The 20,162-nt window shown below is 38.4% G+C and overlaps 1 protein-coding gene across 2 annotated transcripts; it reads right to left on the reverse strand.

Moving 5' to 3' along the window:
• Positions 1–1,135: 1,135 nt before the first annotated feature.
• On the reverse strand, positions 1,136–18,177 carry LOC105386824 (GILT-like protein 1). 2 transcript variants are annotated; one of them, XM_048629990.1, is made up of 8 exons: positions 18,029–18,177; positions 9,280–9,366; positions 5,284–5,415; positions 4,290–4,358; positions 3,858–3,962; positions 2,102–2,200; positions 1,542–1,595; positions 1,136–1,245 (listed from the first exon to the last, which is right to left on the reverse strand). In XM_048629990.1, exons 2-8 carry the CDS (start codon positions 9,358–9,360, stop codon positions 1,153–1,155), a joined length of 633 nt encoding a protein of 210 aa, XP_048485947.1. In that variant the 5' UTR covers positions 9,361–9,366; positions 18,029–18,177; the 3' UTR covers positions 1,136–1,152. The 2 variants fall into 2 exon arrangements, with proteins under 2 accessions (XP_048485947.1, XP_048485946.1); XM_048629989.1 differs by lacking the exon at positions 18,029–18,177 and adding an exon at positions 15,826–15,966.
• Positions 18,178–20,162: the final 1,985 nt, after the last annotated feature.

The following is a 20,162-nucleotide window of genomic DNA, read 5'->3' on the forward strand; positions in this document are numbered from 1 at the left end:
ATAGTGACAAGTGACAACCAATGAAGAACGTTGCATCAGTTATCTAAGTATTAGGAATCTTTATGGATAAAATAATGAAACGTTAATACTTAAAATGTTGCTAATATCTGTATATATAGAGTATATGTATAGATATATAAGTTCTGAATGAGTGAATAGCCATATAGTGACATGTATTATGTAAATAAAATTACCTGATTTGCTATCTGTGAAGTGTTATTTGAAACCTCAGTTGTACCTTCAGTATATCAGCTGTCCGATACCCATATTACAAGCTCTGCCTAGCTTGGGGCCGGATGGCCGTGTGTGAGAAGTCCCCACATATTATTATTATTGGCAACAGTCAATAAAAATACATAGATTTACTAAGAACTTAATTTAATTTCATTAAAAAACCAGTAGAGTAAAATCAGTACAAATAACAACGCCAAGAGAGTATGAAAAAGAGTTTTTTTAATAAGGTAAATGCACTAATATTATGCCTAGTTATTTTAAACACCACTGGATGGCGTTGTCTTGCTCAGAAGGCAATAGTTGCCCAGTTTCGCCACTAGAGGACGCTACTTGATTCTTGAGTATGATAAGTATTGCAAAAATACAATCTTTCTTTTTTATTATTACAAAGTGGAGTATTGTACTCAGATTGTCTTGGAAAATGTACTTTTATCTTAAATCTAAACTTCTGAACATAGAAAAACCAACGGATGGAATTTCTTATGGATGTTTTCCATAAAAAGTACAGTCTGGGGCTAAGAAACCTGACCCCCAGAGTGAAAAATGCTACGTCAGAAGGGTCATTGCATCGACCAAGTTTGTAGGAAAACGAATACTGTCCGAGAATTAAACCTACTATTTTATTCGGTAGGGTAAATTCTCGCACACACTTTCCCAAAACCCAGGGTGAATTTTCTAGGCAGTCAAGTCGGAATAACCGGAAATTTTAACCTATTAATATCGTGACAGCACCGTCAGTTTTGTTTTCTACGTCCATGTTTATAATAATTTTAGGTGGAATTTCACAAAACGCTAAACGTACCTATTTAATCGCCAGTCAAATGTCTGTCAGTTAGTACAAAATATATTTACCCTTAAAATTTCATTTAAATACGTTTAGCGTTTGGTAAAAGTTGCCCTGATTATTCTATTCTAGTGTCACTGGCAGTAGGCGGGCTTGCTGGGGGCGGCGGCGCACACGGCGCCCTTGAGGTCCGTGAACGAGCGGTCGTGCACGGCTTGCTCGAATTTCTGCAACGGAATTAGTTTGTTATAAGTTTAACGTATCTGTGTGTATGTATCTGCCTGTGGTAGTGTATAGCTCACAGATGGCGGAATCGATTTTTGATTTGTTCTTTTTTAGGTCACAGCCTCACAGGTTAGGTATGTCATATTTTCGTCGTCGTCGTGAGTGTGGTGGGTTTAACGTTGGTTATGTTTTTCACATACATAGGTAACTATGTACGAATTAGGTACAATTATGTTCCTACAAAACTTTTAACGCAATAATTATGTACTTATTACCTACAAAGGTAGTTAAAGATTACCTCATTGATGACAATGGTGGGCACGAACGACAGTGGCCTCTGGACTGCATCACTCTGAAAATTAAACAAAACAATGTTAGTAGGTACTCATAGTCCTCGCCACCACTGAAGTCAGATAGATAGATAGATAGATAGAGTACTCTTTATTTGTACACCAAGAAATAATTAACAATTTTACATAGACACTTAACTAGGGTACAAAAGGCGGTCTTATCGCTTATAGCGATCTCTTCCAGACAACCTTTGGATGGATGGACTAGAGATATAAAAGGGGTACAGTGTACTTATTCAAGGATAGATGCGGCGCTGCGCTCACAGAACTAAATTATTGTCAGATCGTATGATAAGTAAGTAAGTAGTTTAGTTCCTGCGTGTTGGCTCCGTTCACACTTTTGCGCTTTGCCAAACTGGCGGTTAGTTAATTTGACATTGTACAAAAGTGCATTCCGCCAACTCGTTGTTTGAATTGAACTGTAACTACCTTGTCTCCGTAGGAATCACCACGTTTATGCCAGACTCATTTTACCATGTGGAAGAGGGTGCTGAACTGCTAATGTTACCTTGTCTCCGTAGGAGGCGAGCAGATTGTCTCCCTTTTCTCCGGACGCGCATTCCTTGATCTTGACTGACTGGTCTTCTCTCTTCACTTGAGTCAGGCACTGCAAGAAACATGGAAGAAAAACTTAGCTTCGCTTTGAGAGATTCGGATCAGGATAAGTGATAGGTAAAAATAACATTAAAAATTTACCTATAATAATATGTATAGAAGAGTGCAGTAAAACCTGATCCTGTAAAAGTGTGTGAAAAAGTTCCACCTGCCATTGACTTTTCATCATAATACCTATGTCAGGGCTCCTGTGATGCTCCCGTGCGTGTGTGTTATCAATTTATCACCTGTGGCCGTAATTACGAACTTTTTTTTATTTTATTAATGTAACTCAATTTACTCAATCTTATGCATAGGTGCTTATACCTACACAGATTTACCATGAGTGGTACGAGTAAATTTAAATTTATGATATATTTTTTTAACTCACGGTGTCCAGCCAGTCGTGGCTACTCTGGGACAGGGTGTATGTGTATACTATGTACTCACAGTGTCCAGCGCCTTGTCGGGGCTGGCCTGCGACATGAGTGTGTGTGTGTGTCTGTATGTGTGTGTATGTACTCACAGTGTCCAGCGCCTTGTCGGGGCTGGCCTGCGACATGAGTGTGTGTGTGTGTCTGTATGTGTGTGTATGTACTCACAGTGTCCAGCGCCTTGTCGGGGCTGGCCTGCGACATGAGTGTGTGTGTGTGTCTGTATGTGTGTGTATGTACTCACAGTGTCCAGCGCCTTGTCGGGGCTGGCCTGCGACATGAGTGTGTGTGTGTGTGTCTGTATGTGTGTGTATGTACTCACAGTGTCCAGCGCCTTGTCGGGGCTGGCCTGCGACATGAGTGTGTGTGTGTCTGTATGTGTGTGTATGTACTCACAGTGTCCAGCGCCTTGTCGGGGCTGGCCTGCGACATGAGTGTGTGTGTGTGTCTGTATGTGTGTGTATGTACTCACAGTGTCCAGCGCCTTGTCGGGGCTGGCCTGCGACATGAGTGTGTGTGTGTGTCTGTATGTGTGTGTATGTACTCACAGTGTCCAGCGCCTTGTCGGGGCTGGCCTGCGACATGAGTGTGTGTGTGTGTCTGTATGTGTGTGTATGTACTCACAGTGTCCAGCGCCTTGTCGGGGCTGGCCTGCGACATGAGTGTGTGTGTGTGTGTCTGTATGTGTGTGTATGTACTCACAGTGTCCAGCGCCTTGTCGGGGCTGGCCTGCGACATGAGTGTGTGTGTGTGTGTCTGTATGTGTGTGTATGTACTCACAGTGTCCAGCGCCTTGTCGGGGCTGGCCTGCGACATGAGTGTGTGTGTGTCTGTATGTGTGTGTATGTACTCACAGTGTCCAGCGCCTTGTCGGGGCTGGCCTGCGACATGAGTGTGTGTGTGTGTCTGTATGTGTGTGTATGTACTCACAGTGTCCAGCGCCTTGTCGGGGCTGGCCTGCGACATGAGTGTGTGTGTGTGTCTGTATGTGTGTGTATGTACTCACAGTGTCCAGCGCCTTGTCGGGGCTGGCCTGCGACATGAGTGTGTGTGTGTGTCTGTATGTGTGTGTATGTACTCACAGTGTCCAGCGCCTTGTCGGGGCTGGCCTGCGACATGAGTGTGTGTGTGTGTGTCTGTATGTGTGTGTATGTACTCACAGTGTCCAGCGCCTTGTCGGGGCTGGCCTGCAACATGAGTGTGTGTGTGTGTCTGTATGTGTGTGTATGTACTCACAGTGTCCAGCGCCTTGTCGGGGCTGGCCTGCGACATGAGACAGATGACCAGCTCCATCTTCTCCGTGTCTGTGAGCTGCTTGGCCTTCAGGATGCACGCCTGGATCTGTGGCAGAGTTAAATTGTGTGAACGCTAAGAAGATCATGGTGAATAGATTAGCCAAGGAGTTCTCTAATTTTTTTTACACCGCAGTATTCTTCTTAGCGTGACAAACACTAGAGTGTGTCTAGGGTTTGGCAGTGTGATGAAAGGAACTTACAGTTGATACGTCACTCGGTATGGCTCCTTCCTCCTTACGTTGTGCGCCTTCCCTTACCCTACACTGATTATGATGGGCTATATCTAAACCCGGGCCGGTGTACCTATTAAATGATACCAATGTTATTTACTTTTAACTATGGCTATGTATCTGAAATAAACAATTATTATTACCTTGTTTCCGTAGCACTCATCGGGTCCGTGGTGACACGTGAACTGCCATTTGCCGTTTACTTTGTCGTGCTGAAAAAATAATTATTAAGTATATTCATGATTAGGTAGGATGAACGGAAGATGAAATTTTAAATTAAGTAGGAGTTCCTCTAAGCCACTCCAAAAATATAGGTGACCTACCTATATCTAATGGTTATTCCACCTAGCACATCTAAACCTACTCAATACTCAATACTCAATCTTTTATTGCATCCATAAGTTTTACAGGTGTTAAATACATTAAATTAAGAACTATATGGACCCTGTCGGGCACAGCAAATTAAAACTAATATAAAGGGTTTACAAATCTTCTTAGTATCTAATAACTAGGTATTACACATAAATTATAACAAAAATAGGTATTTACCTTACAAATTAAATCAACCTAGGTAACAAGCAGTTGCTAATTGACTGTAGACACACGCGATATTCGTCATTTCTTGGTGTGGTCGCTCCAGGCCGGTGGTTGTCAGCGGAACTGAATAGGCCTACCACAGTTTAGGGATATTCTCTGGATATTGATTCATTAGCACATCACTACGTATTATGTCATATTATAATACTGGTAAGGAAGGTACAGTCTCGGGCAACCAAATCTTACCCCTGGGGGGTCACTCTCTGAATGTTAATCTCTAAAGCTTACTTAATACAACGAGATAGATAGGTAAAACAAAACCGCAGCGCTGACCATGAATCTGTCTCCTTTTGCCGATTGCATTACAATTCTCGTTCGTTCGTTCTTCCATTTAAGCTGCGTACAGATCGGCCCAACGAACGCCCAACGATGGATATTTATCATACATAATACCCTTGGCCCGGTCTATACGCAGCTTTAGAGAGTGATACCCCTAGCTTATCGCCGAGTGACAATGCTATCTGTATTTTTACCCGACTGCCGAATGTTTTAGGCCTTGACTGCACCTAAGTAACAATCATTTATTAGCCTTTTCCTCACCGTGGCCTTGCCGTACGGCACGAGTTTGACCTTGACCCCTCCGCGGAAGTCCCTCCACACGGGCGCCAGCTGGCTCGTGATGAACTTCTTACTGTCCGGGCATAGGGACTCGTAGTACACTGCTATCTTCACCTGCAATAGAGTGAAATGTTTTTATTTTATGCGCGGTTATAACCATACATATGGACGCGGAAAAGATCGCATCCAGTGGCGTGCTTTGGGAGAGGCCTACGTCCAGCAGTGGACTGCTATAGGCTGATGAAGATAACCGTACCTATCTGTAACCCTATAAATTTAACCCCATGGTGATTTTTTTTAAATGACAGAGAATTTATGCTACATCAGGTAAAACAATGTATTTATGGGATACAGTCATTTTTGGACATACTTTGAATTTTCTAGGAGTAGGTAAATAGTAGGTAATCTAGTGTATGCCTAGAAGCAATTCTTAGCTCCAATTTCTCCATAGTCGGTTATCTAACCGACCAGGGATTGGTTCATCATCTATACCCACGTAATTTCCATATAAAATTCTGGACAGATGTGTCAAAAGTCAACCACTAATACCTGGTTATGCTATGCCCGACTATACAGAAATTGCATTTAATCTTCTAGTATAGTAGGTAGGTAAATAGTAATCTATTAGTAGGGTGGATTTCAACAAGTCCTAAAAAATCTTCATTTCCGTGGACTTTTTTATCTTAAGGTTTTTTATATTAGAAAAACGCTTTTATTAAAGTTTTTGTTAATGTTAGTGTTCTTACTAAATGGGTAGCAGATAAGTTAAAAACTGAATGAGATACGGATGATTAAAAATTTCGTGCCACGGCGATGAAACATGCGTTCACGGCAATGAAACAAGCGTCCACGGCAATGAAAGAAAGGCCCACGGCAATGAAACAAACTTCCACGGCAATGAAAGAACTGTATACAATGGAAATGAAAGAATCAATCCACTGCAATTTTTTTTAAAACTGTGTGGGAAACGCAAACTTGGACAGTTATGTATGGCAGAAATATTTGGATAGATATTGGAACGAAAGAAAGAACGACAGTATGTATAAAAAAATAAGAATATAGTATGGAATTCTCTAAGTAGCATTGTAAGGTCCGTATTGCGACGTATAAAACAAAATGTTTCATTTCACACTAATAACGTTCACAACATATGATAAACCTTACCTATAACATCTATATTTTCATAAGGTATAATATACAATATCGTATACTGTTCATTTTATGTAAAATTCATAAAATATACTATAATATGACATAATCTGTGTTGAATTACACAACACCGGCAAAACACCTAGCACCAAAATATAAAGATAGGTGCGGTTAGGTGCACATGTTGGTCAGCTAAGCGTCTCCCTACATAGCGCCAATAATAATACAAAACTCCTTGCACCAAAACCTAAACATAGAGCGTCTCCCCATGTAGCCCCGTTTCGCTTTTGATGAACATGTGCACTTAACCGCTCCTCCTTGCTTTTCTCGTCATCGCACCTATCTTTAGGTTGTGGTGCTAGAGGTTTTGATGGTGTTGTGTAATTTAACAGATTATGTGATATTTTATGAACTTTATGCTAAATCATAGTATATTTTAATTGGTATAATAATATGAAATGTACATGTTATCATCATCAGCCTATAATCATCCAATGCTGGACATAGGCCTCTCCCAAGGAGCGCCACAACACTCGGTCCTCGGTCTTCCGAATCCAGCTACTACCGGCTACCTGCCTAAGCTTGCATATTTTGACAGCTATGTTGGTAACCTTAGTCCTTTGACGTATAACCTCTTTTTCGGATACCATCCATAAGAGAAACCCCAAGCATAGCTCTCTCCATAGCATGCTGAGTGACTTTAAATCGGTGGACCAGTCCCACCATCAGTGTCCACGTATATGCACCATATTATGTCATAACTGGCAGAGCGCAATGGTTGAAGAGTGTTGGATGCGCATTTCAGCCTTCTTGTCGAAGTTGCTTCTGCCTAGCCGAATAGTCTGCCTCAGGTAATCATATTATTGCACAACTTCGCATGTAGTTGTCTCACGAACGATCACCGGCTCCGGTTTTATGTGAACATTCTACATGACTTTTGTCTTGCCCAAGTTCATACGGAGGCCTACACGGTGCAAGCAGCATTAAGGCCACTTAGCATCCAGCTGAGTTCCTGCAGAGATGTTTGTTCTATTATATTCTATTCTACTATCTGTGGGAGGTGTTAGTACCTGCACCTGGCTCTCTCGAATGGGACCTTTGTGCAATGTGCATATCCCCAAGGTCTAAGCTGCCTTTCTAAGCTTGGACTATTTCCCACCACGCTGGTCCACAGCGGGTTGGTGGGTTCACATATTATCTAGATGTGCTAAATCTATAAGTAGATATGCAGGATTCTTCACGATGTTTTCCTTCACCGTAAGAGTGATGGTATACACATTGTATTTAAATTCAAAGGAACACATTGGTAAATGTCAGTGCCGGACTTCGCACCCGCATCATTGGCGTGGGAAGCGGGCGCTTACCCGACTGAGCTACCACCGATCTTATTTATACATAACGTTCATTATAATTATGTTGGGATTGTTATTATTAATGTAATATTATATATTTCGTTTTTATACATCGCGATACGCACCCGTTTTAACGAACTGCAAAAAGAGGTAAGCTATTAAGCTAATTAAGCTATTAAGCTAATTAAGCTATTAAGCTAATAACATTATTTAGATTTAAAAGTTCTATAAGTACCACCTACATACTTAGTTAATCATTTTATTTGTAACCATGTACACTGGCATCCACGACACAGGCTGAGCCTAGTGTGGAAGCCACCGAATTTCGATAATTTATAACCTATCACCCTTTTATTTAATTTCCTAAAATTATTTATTTGTACCTACTAACTTTTTTGAATTCTATGGTGTTTAATATATATTTTTTGTTTTTTTTTATTTTTTTTGAGGTAATTTGACTAGTCCTGTAGGTAATGTCAGTTATCGGTATTACCTGTATTACAGGTAAAAGATGGTAAAGATATGTTACTTTGCCTAATCATACATACCACGGCGATGAAAACATAAGTCACGGAAATGAATAACCTGGCCACGGAAATGAATAACCTAACCACGGCAATGAATACAAATTATTTAACAAGACATGGCAATGAAATTTTTTTCATTTCCGTGGCTTTTTTTTCATTGCCGTAGCAAATATTGGCCACGGAAGCCACGGAAATGAAAGCATGGGAATGAAAACCAAGGCATTAAATATAAATAACTAAAAAAGTATTAACTATTCGAAGAAATAAACACTTTATAAGGTAAATATTTTCAAAAAGCTTTCTTTTGAATGCGTATTCTAGAAGACAAACTTAATTTTATAGAAGTTATATCTATCCACGGCAATGAAAGAAAAATTGTCCAGTCCCCAAAAATTTTACTGATATTCACTATTGCGCAAAAAACGCGGGCACCGATGAACCTCCTGCCACGTCTAGCAGTTAGGCGACACTTGTAAGAAACGATTAGCGCACTCAGAGGGGCACCCAAGTTCATAGGTAAAACAATATCCTTAATCATGTTTAGGACACGGCAATGAATGAACAGAAGTTCTGGGACACATGAATTTTCACTTACCGTTCGTTATATTCTTTATATATTTCAATAAATGTATTCCGTGACAATACTTTAACTATTAATGTATCAAATGAAACTAAGTTTAACTATCAATACTCAATATTTTTTCATCAATGAAGAATAATAAAAAACGTGGTTACGTGGGGACAGACACGGCAATGAAAGATTTGGAGGTTTAATATTTTATTTAAAAATATCCATTAATCCTATTAATTCAATATTTAGTGGTACACATAGATAACTATTTCACTTAACCGGAAAAAAATATTAGAAAATCATAACTTGGCTTTTTAGTACCGATTTCATTGATGCCACGCAATTTTTGGCCGCGGGAAATCCACCCAGTAGTAGTTACCTTCGACTCATCGTTCTTCTTATTCTTGGCGAGCGCGCCGCACACTAGCGCTGCCACGCAGACCACAAATAGAACCTTCATTTTGTTCTGAAACAAAAAAATGCTATTGAAATATAATTTTGTTGAAAATTTTTGTTACATTCAGTCATACATAATTAATACATGCATGAGTAGTAGATATCTGATAAATGGACCTAAATTGAACTCTAAGTGATGGGGGTCAGTTATCTGCGTCTGATACTGTACTACGTAAATCAGGTACCTCATTCTAACACAAGAACAATACACAATAGGTATACAGGGTGTTGCAAAAAGCGTATACTAAGCCGAAATAAAAAAACATTTTCCATAGAAACTTTGTTGGTCACGTGACTTTTTACTATGGAGAATAATTTTTTTCGCAAATTTTGAAGTTTTGATTTCAGTTTCGGGCTTAGATATACCATGCTGCACATGTACCTAGGTTTCGGCTTAGTATACCCTTTTGTAACACCCTGTATAGATTTAGTTCACATGTTACTATCGATGCATTCGGAAACTTTCTCTTCACAAGTAGGTCTCTTCTCACCTAACTGTGGTGTACTAAATAGCCTTATGAATAGCGGTACCTATTGTACTTTGGCGATACTGCTCGCTACCTGGTAAATGCTGACGTAAGCACGTGGAAAAAATAGAAAAATCAAAACCACACAGCACTCTAGGGCCTAGGGTATAAAAAGATCAGAAAAGACGCGACCATGTAGGTACGGTGGCCTGCGCCTAAAAGTAGTATAGATCCCTGATGATAAAGGGACCAGCTACATCTGTTATAAATCCGGGGACCTGTTGTGTGTGATGTGTGTAGCAGTGGTGTTTATGTGGATGTGCTTGAGCAGCATGTGAGCTTGAGATCGCTATTTTAAAAACTCCCCCTGTATAATTTTAAACGCAGGCGACCGTGCTTAGGTTGTTCTGCCATTCCTCGTCAATATCTCAAAGCCTGATCACAAAGGTCTTAAATCGACCATCAAAGCCTTTTAAGAGTAATAAACCTTTCCACTTAGAAACTATTAGAAAGTAGGTATACAACATAAATAACTATCTAAACAACTTATAAGTACATAAGTACTTTTATACGATTTATACATTAAATAGCCAAATAGTCATTGTCTGTAACAAATCTGTGTATTTATTATTGTTAGTGGGTTAGGTTATCCATGGCCATCGGCCAGTGTTAATGTCTGTATGCTGTATCTGATCAAATTCGTCATGGTTTTGTGTTGTTTTGATAGGTATGGCATACTATTAGAGACAGAAACCTGTGTACCTATCGCGAATTTGTTTTGAATACCCTTTTCGGATTCAAAATGTTTGTATTTGACACTAATTAGGTACTTCGTTAATGTTAACTGTGTTTTGACTTCGCGATTAACATTAATTATTGTCACTCTGAGATGGGGTCAGCTTTCTTTACCCAGACTGTAACTATTTTGATTATGGGTTATTTTATTTTAAAACAGGTCAGACACAATACATTTCTAAGTAAATATATTTATTTAACAAACCATCTAGCTTAGACATATCTCTGCCATCTAGTGACTAACCCATTACTTTTACTAACTTGTAATCGAAAAATAACGCTTGCTCAATTATTTTTAAATTAATTGAGTACTTACTTAACTAAATAGGGAACTACCTATACCTATACATACATACTACCATAGTCTTTTGTTACTTATGGTGCTAAAAACAAGTTTAGACTGTACACATTGCATTAGTTACAGATAGAATCGAGTGTGGGAGGCGGGGGGTTCCCACGATCAACAATACTGCTTCAAGTTCATTCACATATATTTCGCAAAAAATGAATTAATTAAAAGTTATAAAACGACTGTACCAAATGAGGGTGGAAGTAAAAACGTTACGAGTGTTTAATTAATGGGATCTTTTTCACGTGGCGATGTTGCGTAGAATATGGACTTGGACATTTTGCTTTTTTGCTGACTGCACCTATAAACCTATTGTCACAGAATAATAACTAGTTATTTAGTTAGTTAAGTACCTAAATATCGAAGTGGTTTACTATTTATAGTTAGTAAAGTATAAACTATAAACTGTAACTCATAAATATACTTTGAAGTATAACTACTTATACATAAATTATTGTAAGTAACTACTTACTACAAAAAACTTATACGTTTAGGTACTTAATGAATGAAATAAGTACTTACCTACGTGTTACCATAGACTAATGTGTATTAGTCTCTGGTGTTACTTATGGCTACGATTAGGTACCTACCTATAATTATAAGTGACTCATTGTTTGGTTGGATAATAATAGGATATACCTACCTAGGTACTTCGCACTTATCAAAGCATTCTTGAGAGATACTATACTCAACCGTATGTAGGTATATAACTAGGTAGGTTAGTACCTAGTTTCAAGGTAAACCAGGCAATGTGCACACTGTGCGGGAATATATAGCTATAAAATTAAAAGTAAGACCTTACAATTAAGGATGGTTTGGGGGAAACTGTTTGCCTACTGGAGACTTTGCTTAATTAGAAATTGGAACTGATTAAATTTGTGTAAGTGCAAGGCAAGTACCTCTATGTTACAGTTACAGACCTGTGACCATAAACATAGCAATATATAGGTACGAGTCGGTCCAAACAAATTGGTAGTTCTAAAGTTGGAATCGAAGGTTTCAAAATTAAATTTGTAACTACCTTTTCAAACTTAAACACCGCCTATACCGTTGGTTAGCCAACTTCAAGCATAATCAAGTTTGAACTGCACTAAAACAATCACTCACACCTTGTACCTACTAATGTACTCCCTTGCGGGGTAGGCAGAGGTGCATTGCTGCACCCACTTTTCGCCAGTGCTATGTTAGTCCCAATGTAATAGGGGGCGGGCCTATTGCCATTTTACGGGCACATCCAAGACCCGAGAACAAATATCTGTGTTTAAACAAATATCTGCCCCAGCCGGGAATCGAACCCGGGACCTTCGGCTCAGTAGTCAGGGCCACTAACCACTACGCTATTCGGTCGTCTGTTTGAACTGCACTGTAACAAAAAAATAACTTCTTGTTTAGCATCAGATGGTTATCTAACCAAACAGCTGTTGTGTACAATTTCTAAAGTGAAACTTCCACTGGACGATACGTATGTAGGTAGGTACTTACCTACATATACAGGATGTCCCACTAGCTGAGAGAAGTTAGATTTTTTATTACATCCCATTAGTTAATATCTACATTTAAATGGTGCCTTCACCCTTCTCGTTACAGTTGCATTATTTATACCTTTGGTATAACAATGAATTACTTATACAGGGTGGCTCAAAGAGTGACATCCAAACGAAAAAAATTGATTCCTTAGGTCAAGGGGTAGCCAAATCACCCCCATAAAGTCACTCTTTGGGCCACCCTGTATGTATGTACGGTCGCCTGCGCCTAAAAGTATACAGGAAGAGTGTTTAAAATAGCGATCTCAAGCTCACATGCTGCTCAAGCACATCCACATAAACACCACTGCTACACACATCACACACAACACGTCCCCGGATTTATAACTGATGTAGCTGGTCCCATCATCATCAGGGATCGCTATTTTAAAAACTCCGCCTGTATACTTTTAGGCGAAGGCGACCGTACTTAATTTTGTTTTTTTTATATAAACTTCTGTATTTAGTAAAATCACCCTGTATAAACACGAGAAGACACTCGCGGCATAACTATTACTTACGCAGGGCCAAGAGGTCACACAAAGCTGAGCTACAGCCGGTACCTAATAATATACTAACAACACACCGGCACCGGTGCTTTGATTTACGTAATAAATATGAAACATAGGCTTCCCTTGGAATCCTACAATAATATTCCATCCAGGTTGTCTGGTAAATATTGTTTTAAGCAACAAGGCCGCCTTTTTGTACTTACTATTTTATTTACTTAGTACCTAATTGTAATATTGTCTTTCATGGTGCAAAATAAAGAGTAACGATTCTGTAATAGTTTTTCATTAATAAAATAAAATAATTCTGTAATAATTTAATTTTCGGATTCAAATTATTGTATTGACACTAAGTAATTTGGTAAGTACTTCGAAAATGTTACTTCGTTTAGATTTTGCGATAGAACAGTAGGCAAACTGTTCACCGGAGTTCACCCGTATTATTTAATATCCGGTAATCAGTCTTATTTATAGCCAGGTATACTGTACTTACCGTGGGAATGAGATTTTAAAGTTGTAGTTAAGCAACTTCCGGATTCATAGACAAGTTGCTTAGGTACAGCCGGTATAACAAACGAGAACTTAAAATGAGTAGAACTTGAAGTAAGTGTCCTGTGATGCTAGCCAATTATAAAAAGAAAAGACTTAACAGTTTCGCGATTTCCGTTTCCGGTCATAAACTTTCGTGTTACCGTTTCCTGCAGCCATTTAATTTTTGGCATTCATTGATCCTTACTAATCCTTATCCTTATCCTTACTAATATTATAAACGCGAAAGTAACTGTGTCTGTCTGTCTGTCTGTTACTCTTTCACGCCAAAACTACTGAACGGATTTGAATGAAATTTGGTATACATACGGTCTAGACCCTGGGAAAAAGCATAGGCTACTTTTTATCCCGGAAATCCCACGGGAAAACTTTTTAAGGCGAAGCGAAGCGCGCGGGAACAGCTCGTTAGTAAATAAATTAAGAAACTAAGTACCTACCTACTTATTTAATTGTATTTATCTTCTTTTTCCACAGATACTTAACCTAACAATTTAATATCATAACTATGAGGTATAAAGTAAGTAGGTACTAGGTACTTCCTTAAACATTTTAGAAGACCTTACGCTGCACATTGCAAGTAGGCAACTAAAAATGTGTAAGTAAGTACCTATATACCTAACTTATCAATCTCAAGCATGCAGTACTATATCGACCTATACAAAGGCAGGTTAGGTCAATAGAGTGGGTCATCGTCCGATTGACACCAGTTGTCTTTATTGACACATGTCATTATCGTATTATATGATAGGTAATGGAGTCGTTTCAGAAGCAACCAATTTTAAATTTAGTGCTTTCAAAACCTGAACAAGATAGTGTGCCACTTACAAAAACCAAGCATAAAACTGCATTTTGTTCAACCTAACGACAATAACTATAGTATTTAAGTACCTACCAATGAATAAAGTCTCAAATCTTAAAGTAATTAATTTAAAAAAAGGGCTATACAGGGTGATGCAAAAAGGGTATATTAAGCCGAAACCAGCATGTGCAGCATGTCATATCTAAGACCGAATCTGAAATCAGAATTTCAAAATTCGCGAATATACCCTTTTTGCAACATCCTGTATAAGCGGTAGGTAAAAGTGGGGTGTTATTTGTTGAGACGGTTCTTTTGCGCTTAGACCCATCTATTATATAACCCATCTATTTATACATACACTTGTCCAATATTAATAATGCACATGCAGATCTTCACAACCGAATCATTAAATCGCAAGAGCCTTAAAAAAAACACTTGCATTTTGCACCTTGTTCGAAAGAAATAGGAGTCAATATCATGTGTCACATTATCGAAAACAACCGATCTGTCAAAGATTTCTATGCGCATTATCAATTTTGGAGCACTGTATGTATAAGTTGTATAACTCTCTTCCATCCAAAGGTTGTCTGGTAGAGATTGCTATAAGCAATAAGGCCGCCTTTTTGTACTGTTGTTATTTTAAAGTTTTATTTTGTATTGTTTCTGTTTTTTGGTGCAAATAAAGAGGATTGTATTGTATTGTACTTAAGTGATGATGATGATGATGATGATGATGATGATGATGTCTTCCATGCCGATGCGGCTACGGCGACTGCTACTTGTTATTAGTAGTTAGTTCGTAATAACATTTCGTTGTTTAGAGCTCTCAAAACTCAGATTTGCTTGCTGGGCACAGTAGGACAGATAATCGGACTGTTTTTTTGTTTATCTGATTTAGCTAAGTACTTATATACGAGTACTTAAGTATTTCTTACCGAGACGTTCTATTTTCCTCCTACAAAAAGTCGGTCACTGATTTTTGGTCGTGTGAGTACCCATACCCTAATGTAGTTATTCGGACGTTAATCCTCCTCTCTTCAAAAACGAGTTGATTCGAACAGCCAGCGGCATCGTAGAATCCAACACCTCTAACTTTAACTAACCAAATTTAACATCGAATAAAGTTTATTAGAGGAACAATATTAATTATTCTTTCTAATTTCTATCACTGACGTTTATGGCTTCTAGTATTATCCTTCTTGATGCATTTAAATATATAATATATAATAACTAGCAGTTCCCATCCCACGCGCTTCGCTTCGCCTTAAAAAGTTTTCCTGTGGGAATTCCGGTATAAAAAGTAATTTCATTCAAATCCGTTCAGTAGTTTTGGCGTGAAAGAGTAACAGACAGACAGACACAGTTACTTTCGCATTTATAATATTAGTTAGGATATTCGCCCATCTTTAACCCCTTGCCTTGCCAAGTTAGTGTGATCGACTCTTGGTAGGTATAGTTAGGTACTTAAGAGTACTTACGTTTCTGATGGCAGTTATAAGGATTTTTAAACTTAACCGTATTAACATTTAAATACTGATTGCACTTTATTTAAATAGAAAAGTACAAATAAAACGTCAAAGTTACTTAGCTATTTAAAAAAAACAACAACACAATTACAAGTTCAATAAACGAATGATTAAAAATAAAAGAAACATTAAAATTATTAAGTTTGTTGTCACGAGAGGTTTAATGTCTTCCAAATCACGTTGACCTGTGTGTTCAATACAAATTAATACAATTTGATCGGTCATTAAATATTGGTTGCTATTGGATACCCCAAGATAGTGTTTTGCAAGCACCTTTGACCTAAAACAAAGTTATCAGAAGTCGGTAATTTGATAAGTAAATAAAAGAGAGTTTACTGAGAAATAGGTACTTACCTACGTTTAGCTACCTACCTACCTAATCTAAAAATAAATGTTACTCGTGTAAGTAAGTTTTTACGATGTCCACCAACCCGCACTAGACCAGCGTGGTGGACTAGGCCTAAAAACCCTTCCTTGGAAGGAGACCCGTGCCCCAGCAGTGGGGACGTGATGGGTGATGATCGTAAATAATTAGTACCTACCTAGTTATTTATCATTTTGTTATACTTATTAGGAAAGGTAAGAGCATATTTTATTATACATACTCGTAGGGTAACAGTACCGGTTATCGGCCATTTAAGCGACTTGTTGACTTCAGAGTTAATTTCTATCATAATGCTGTGTGTCAAGATTTTCCAAAAAAATATCATTCGATCTTTCAATAGTCTAGTTTCATAAGACCTAACGTTTATAGACGTAGCTGTGATAAATGATTTTCAAAAAAATATTTTACGTAAAAATAGCAAATGTACCGGTTATCGGCCATTTTACCCAGTTATCGTCCACGAGTGCACTGGTTATCGGCCACCTAATTCACAGTAGAAAAACGAGTTTTATTCAGTAGTTCTGGGTTTATGAAATAACACATTAAAATCTAAAGTCAAACAAATAGCTACTCTTGGCATTGGCATCGATAAACATTATCGGCCGTTTTATTATCTAATGGCCGGAATCAGGTTTAATTTTACCTATTTTCTGCCGCCCGCTATTTCAGACGGCCGGAATTAGGTGTAATTTTGACCTATTTTCGGCCGCTTTTTCGACGGCCGGAAATAGGTTTTGTTTGAACTGGTTATCGGCCGCTAAACATTCGTTATTTTTTTAAGGTCATAACTTTGAAACTATGAGGTATTCTGGCGGCCGGAATCTAGTTGTCAATTCACAAAATTATATCTGTTCACTAATATAATGGAATCTATGTTAGTGCATTTAAGGTTTCCGAAATATAGGCAAAATTTAATGACTACAATATACCGGTTTTCCGACCACCCGGCCGGAAACTAGATTTTGGAATAAATCGATAACCTATTGTCCGACCACCGAAAATATTACAAATTATGAAAAAGTTTGTTAGTTTGGGCACTTGAATATTGAAATTAAACATACTTTAATTCACACAAACCAATTCAATCACTTATAAAACAGTAGGAACACTTAAAAACTTACCTCTGAAAATCAGTCCACCTGCTATTTTTTCTGCTAAATTTGCCACGAATCCACACACCAAATTTTGAAATGGTGACTGAGGGCTAAGTTCGCAAATGTCGAGGTCATGCCGTTGGATTATGAACCGTGATGTTCGCCCGGGTCGGATGGCGCGAAATTAGAAAGGAGATGTCTCAATACTATCCTATTATTAAAAATAACGTGCGAAGTGGCCGGAAAGGGGTAGTGGCCGGCAAACCGGTACGTTTACCCTACTTAGAAATAATTTGTGAATGAAACAGGTAGGTATCTACCTATATAGTTAGTTAGATACATTTCACAGATAAATGTAAAGAATCTTTATCCAAGCCAAGTAGATCTTGTTATCCAATATTCTTACAATCCGTACATATACAGAAATATTGCACTTGCAAACAAACAGGTAGGTACTTAAGTTATTTAACTTTTTTTAACCCTAAATTTTTTGCTCCTAAAAATAAAAACCTTACCAACCGATCGATCACCAAAAAGTTTGATATCTCACCGTGCAAACTTACGAGTAAGTAGGTACAATTAGTTAGTACTAACATAAAAAAACTGTAGGTTCAAATGTAGGTAATCGCACTTATGTAAAAGTAACTACCCGAATATAATAATAATAAAAACTCACCAAATACACAGAAGAGAAAGGCTGGAAACCTTGAAAGCCACAGTCTCCTAGAACAAAAAAAGAACCGCGAACTTTTTTATTTTTTATTTTTCCGCACGGCACATACAATCCGCTTGAGTTCAGCCTCCTTACTGAGTTTTGTTACTGGCCTGCGAGTGTGAACTGCAAACAAAACAACAAACAAACCAAGGAGTATGGGTACGTATAAGGTGCAGGTGGGTTATTCCGAAAGGTTTTTGATACATTATGGTAGGTATTTTGTCAATTTATGAGGACTGGTCGGGTTATTTTTATTCCTGTAAGAACGCTTTGTATACTTGAATATACTACCTAAAACTCTGTTTAACAGTCTCATCTAAATACCCACGGAATTCGTGAATATTTTAGTTTCAAAAGTTGATATTTTTTCTTTTCACGAGGGCAATTCGGAGCGGTGGTAGCTCAGTCGGGTAAGCGCCCGCTTCTCACGCAAGAGATGCGGGTTCGAATCCCGGCGCTGACATATGTACCAATGAGTTCTTTTCTGAATTTAAGTACAATTTATACCATCGCTCTTACGGTGAAGGAAAACATCGTGAGGAAACCTGCATATCTAGATTTAGCACATCAATCTAGATATGTGAACCCACCAACCCGCAGTGGACCAGCGTGGTGGGTAATGGTCCAAGCGGGTTCCGCTCATCTCGCATAATCTTTATTGACCAAAACTCATTTCGCATAACTCGTATGGTCTAAACTTTTTCGGCCGAACCATCACTTTGCCAAGACTTATGTGGCATAAGGCTCGTTTCGTCTAAAACTCTTTAGGCACAATCTTTAAACACCTAAGTTTCGTTTGCTCAAATTTATGTTCGTCTATACCTATGTATAATCTTGTTTCTCCTAATATTATCTTAATAAATAATATATTAAGTATGTAGTAAATGTACAAATTGTGGTATTTTTCTCCTACATCCCGAAAATCACGATATTGTATGATCAAAAAATCGAAAATTAACGAGCAATATAATTATTACAAACCCCATGAGATCGAAACCTAAAAATAGGTGCGACGACGAGCAAAGCGAGGAGGAGCGTGTTAGGTGCACATGTTCATCAAAACCAAAGCGGAGCGCAGCGAAGCGGAGCGGAGCGTTTTCCAAACAGCGGAAACAATACAAGGCACCAGTTTGCGCTATGTAGGGAGACGCTCCGACAAAGTTAAAGCCAAACGAATATTATTACTTTGTATAAACCTATGCCATAGCATTATTAGGCTATTCAAGATTTGGCCATACCATTATTAGGCTAAACAATGTTATGCGAAATAACTTTTTACTAAACGAGATTTATGCCATACGATTTTCGGCGTAACGAGACTTTGACCAAACGTTACTATGCAATACGAGATTAGGCAAATAAATCTTATGCCAAAAAAGGTAGAACCGGTCCAAGCTTAGGAAAGCAGTTTAGACCTTGGGGATATGCACAAAGGTTCCACTCGAGAGAGCCAGGTGCAGGTACTTACACCCCCACAGAGAATAGAATAGAATAGAATAGAATAGAGGGTAATTCCAAATGAATGCGGGTTATTCTGGATGACATTTAAAATGAGTTTTAGGTAATTTAAGCTAAAGGACCATATGTATTTTTCGATCAGCTATAACCTCGCAAAAACTTATTTCGAAATATTTCCTAGAACTGCCCAGAAGTACTTAGTCAAATTTGCACGATATTTCTAATTCGGAATTACCCGATCCACAGAATTTCATAGTAAAATGTTCCAAAATTTGGAATTACCCGAATTACGGAAAATACAAAAATGAGAGCTAGGGCCTAGGGTTCTTAAACTCCGAACGTAGTGAACAAAAACGACAATCTTTTGGATGAATAAACAATCAGTTAAATAACTTAATTGATTTTGTAATAACCGATGTGCGGGTAATTCCGTAGCTTAAAAAATGCGGAAATTTGCACTTTTTTACTAATTTTACGTTTTAACACGCACGCTCAATCCTAGCGCCCTGAGTCAACCCAAGCCAGATAGACGATTAAGTTGCCATCAAGGTGAATGGTTCCACGGTTCAAAGTATGGCTGCGTTTGGAAGAAATCGGCAAAAATCGGAATTACCTGAAATTCGGCATTACCCACCTG

The sequence above is a fragment of the Plutella xylostella genome, chromosome 24 (assembly GCF_932276165.1).
Source record: "Plutella xylostella chromosome 24, ilPluXylo3.1, whole genome shotgun sequence".
In the NCBI taxonomy this organism is placed as follows: domain Eukaryota; kingdom Metazoa; phylum Arthropoda; class Insecta; order Lepidoptera; family Plutellidae; genus Plutella; species Plutella xylostella.

Excerpts from the sequence above, each read along its gene's own strand:
- LOC105386824 (XM_048629989.1), bottom strand. The coding sequence starts at position 15,873 with ATGTTAATACGGTTAAGTTTAAAAATCCTTATAACTGCCATCAGAAAC. Across the intron at positions 1,596-2,101 it reads TCGCCTCCTACGGAGACAAG|AGTGATGCAGTCCAGAGGCC; the intron begins GTAACATTAGCA and ends TTTAATTTTCAG. Across the intron at positions 1,246-1,541 it reads CCACCATTGTCATCAATGAG|AAATTCGAGCAAGCCGTGCA; the intron begins GTAATCTTTAAC and ends ATTCCGTTGCAG.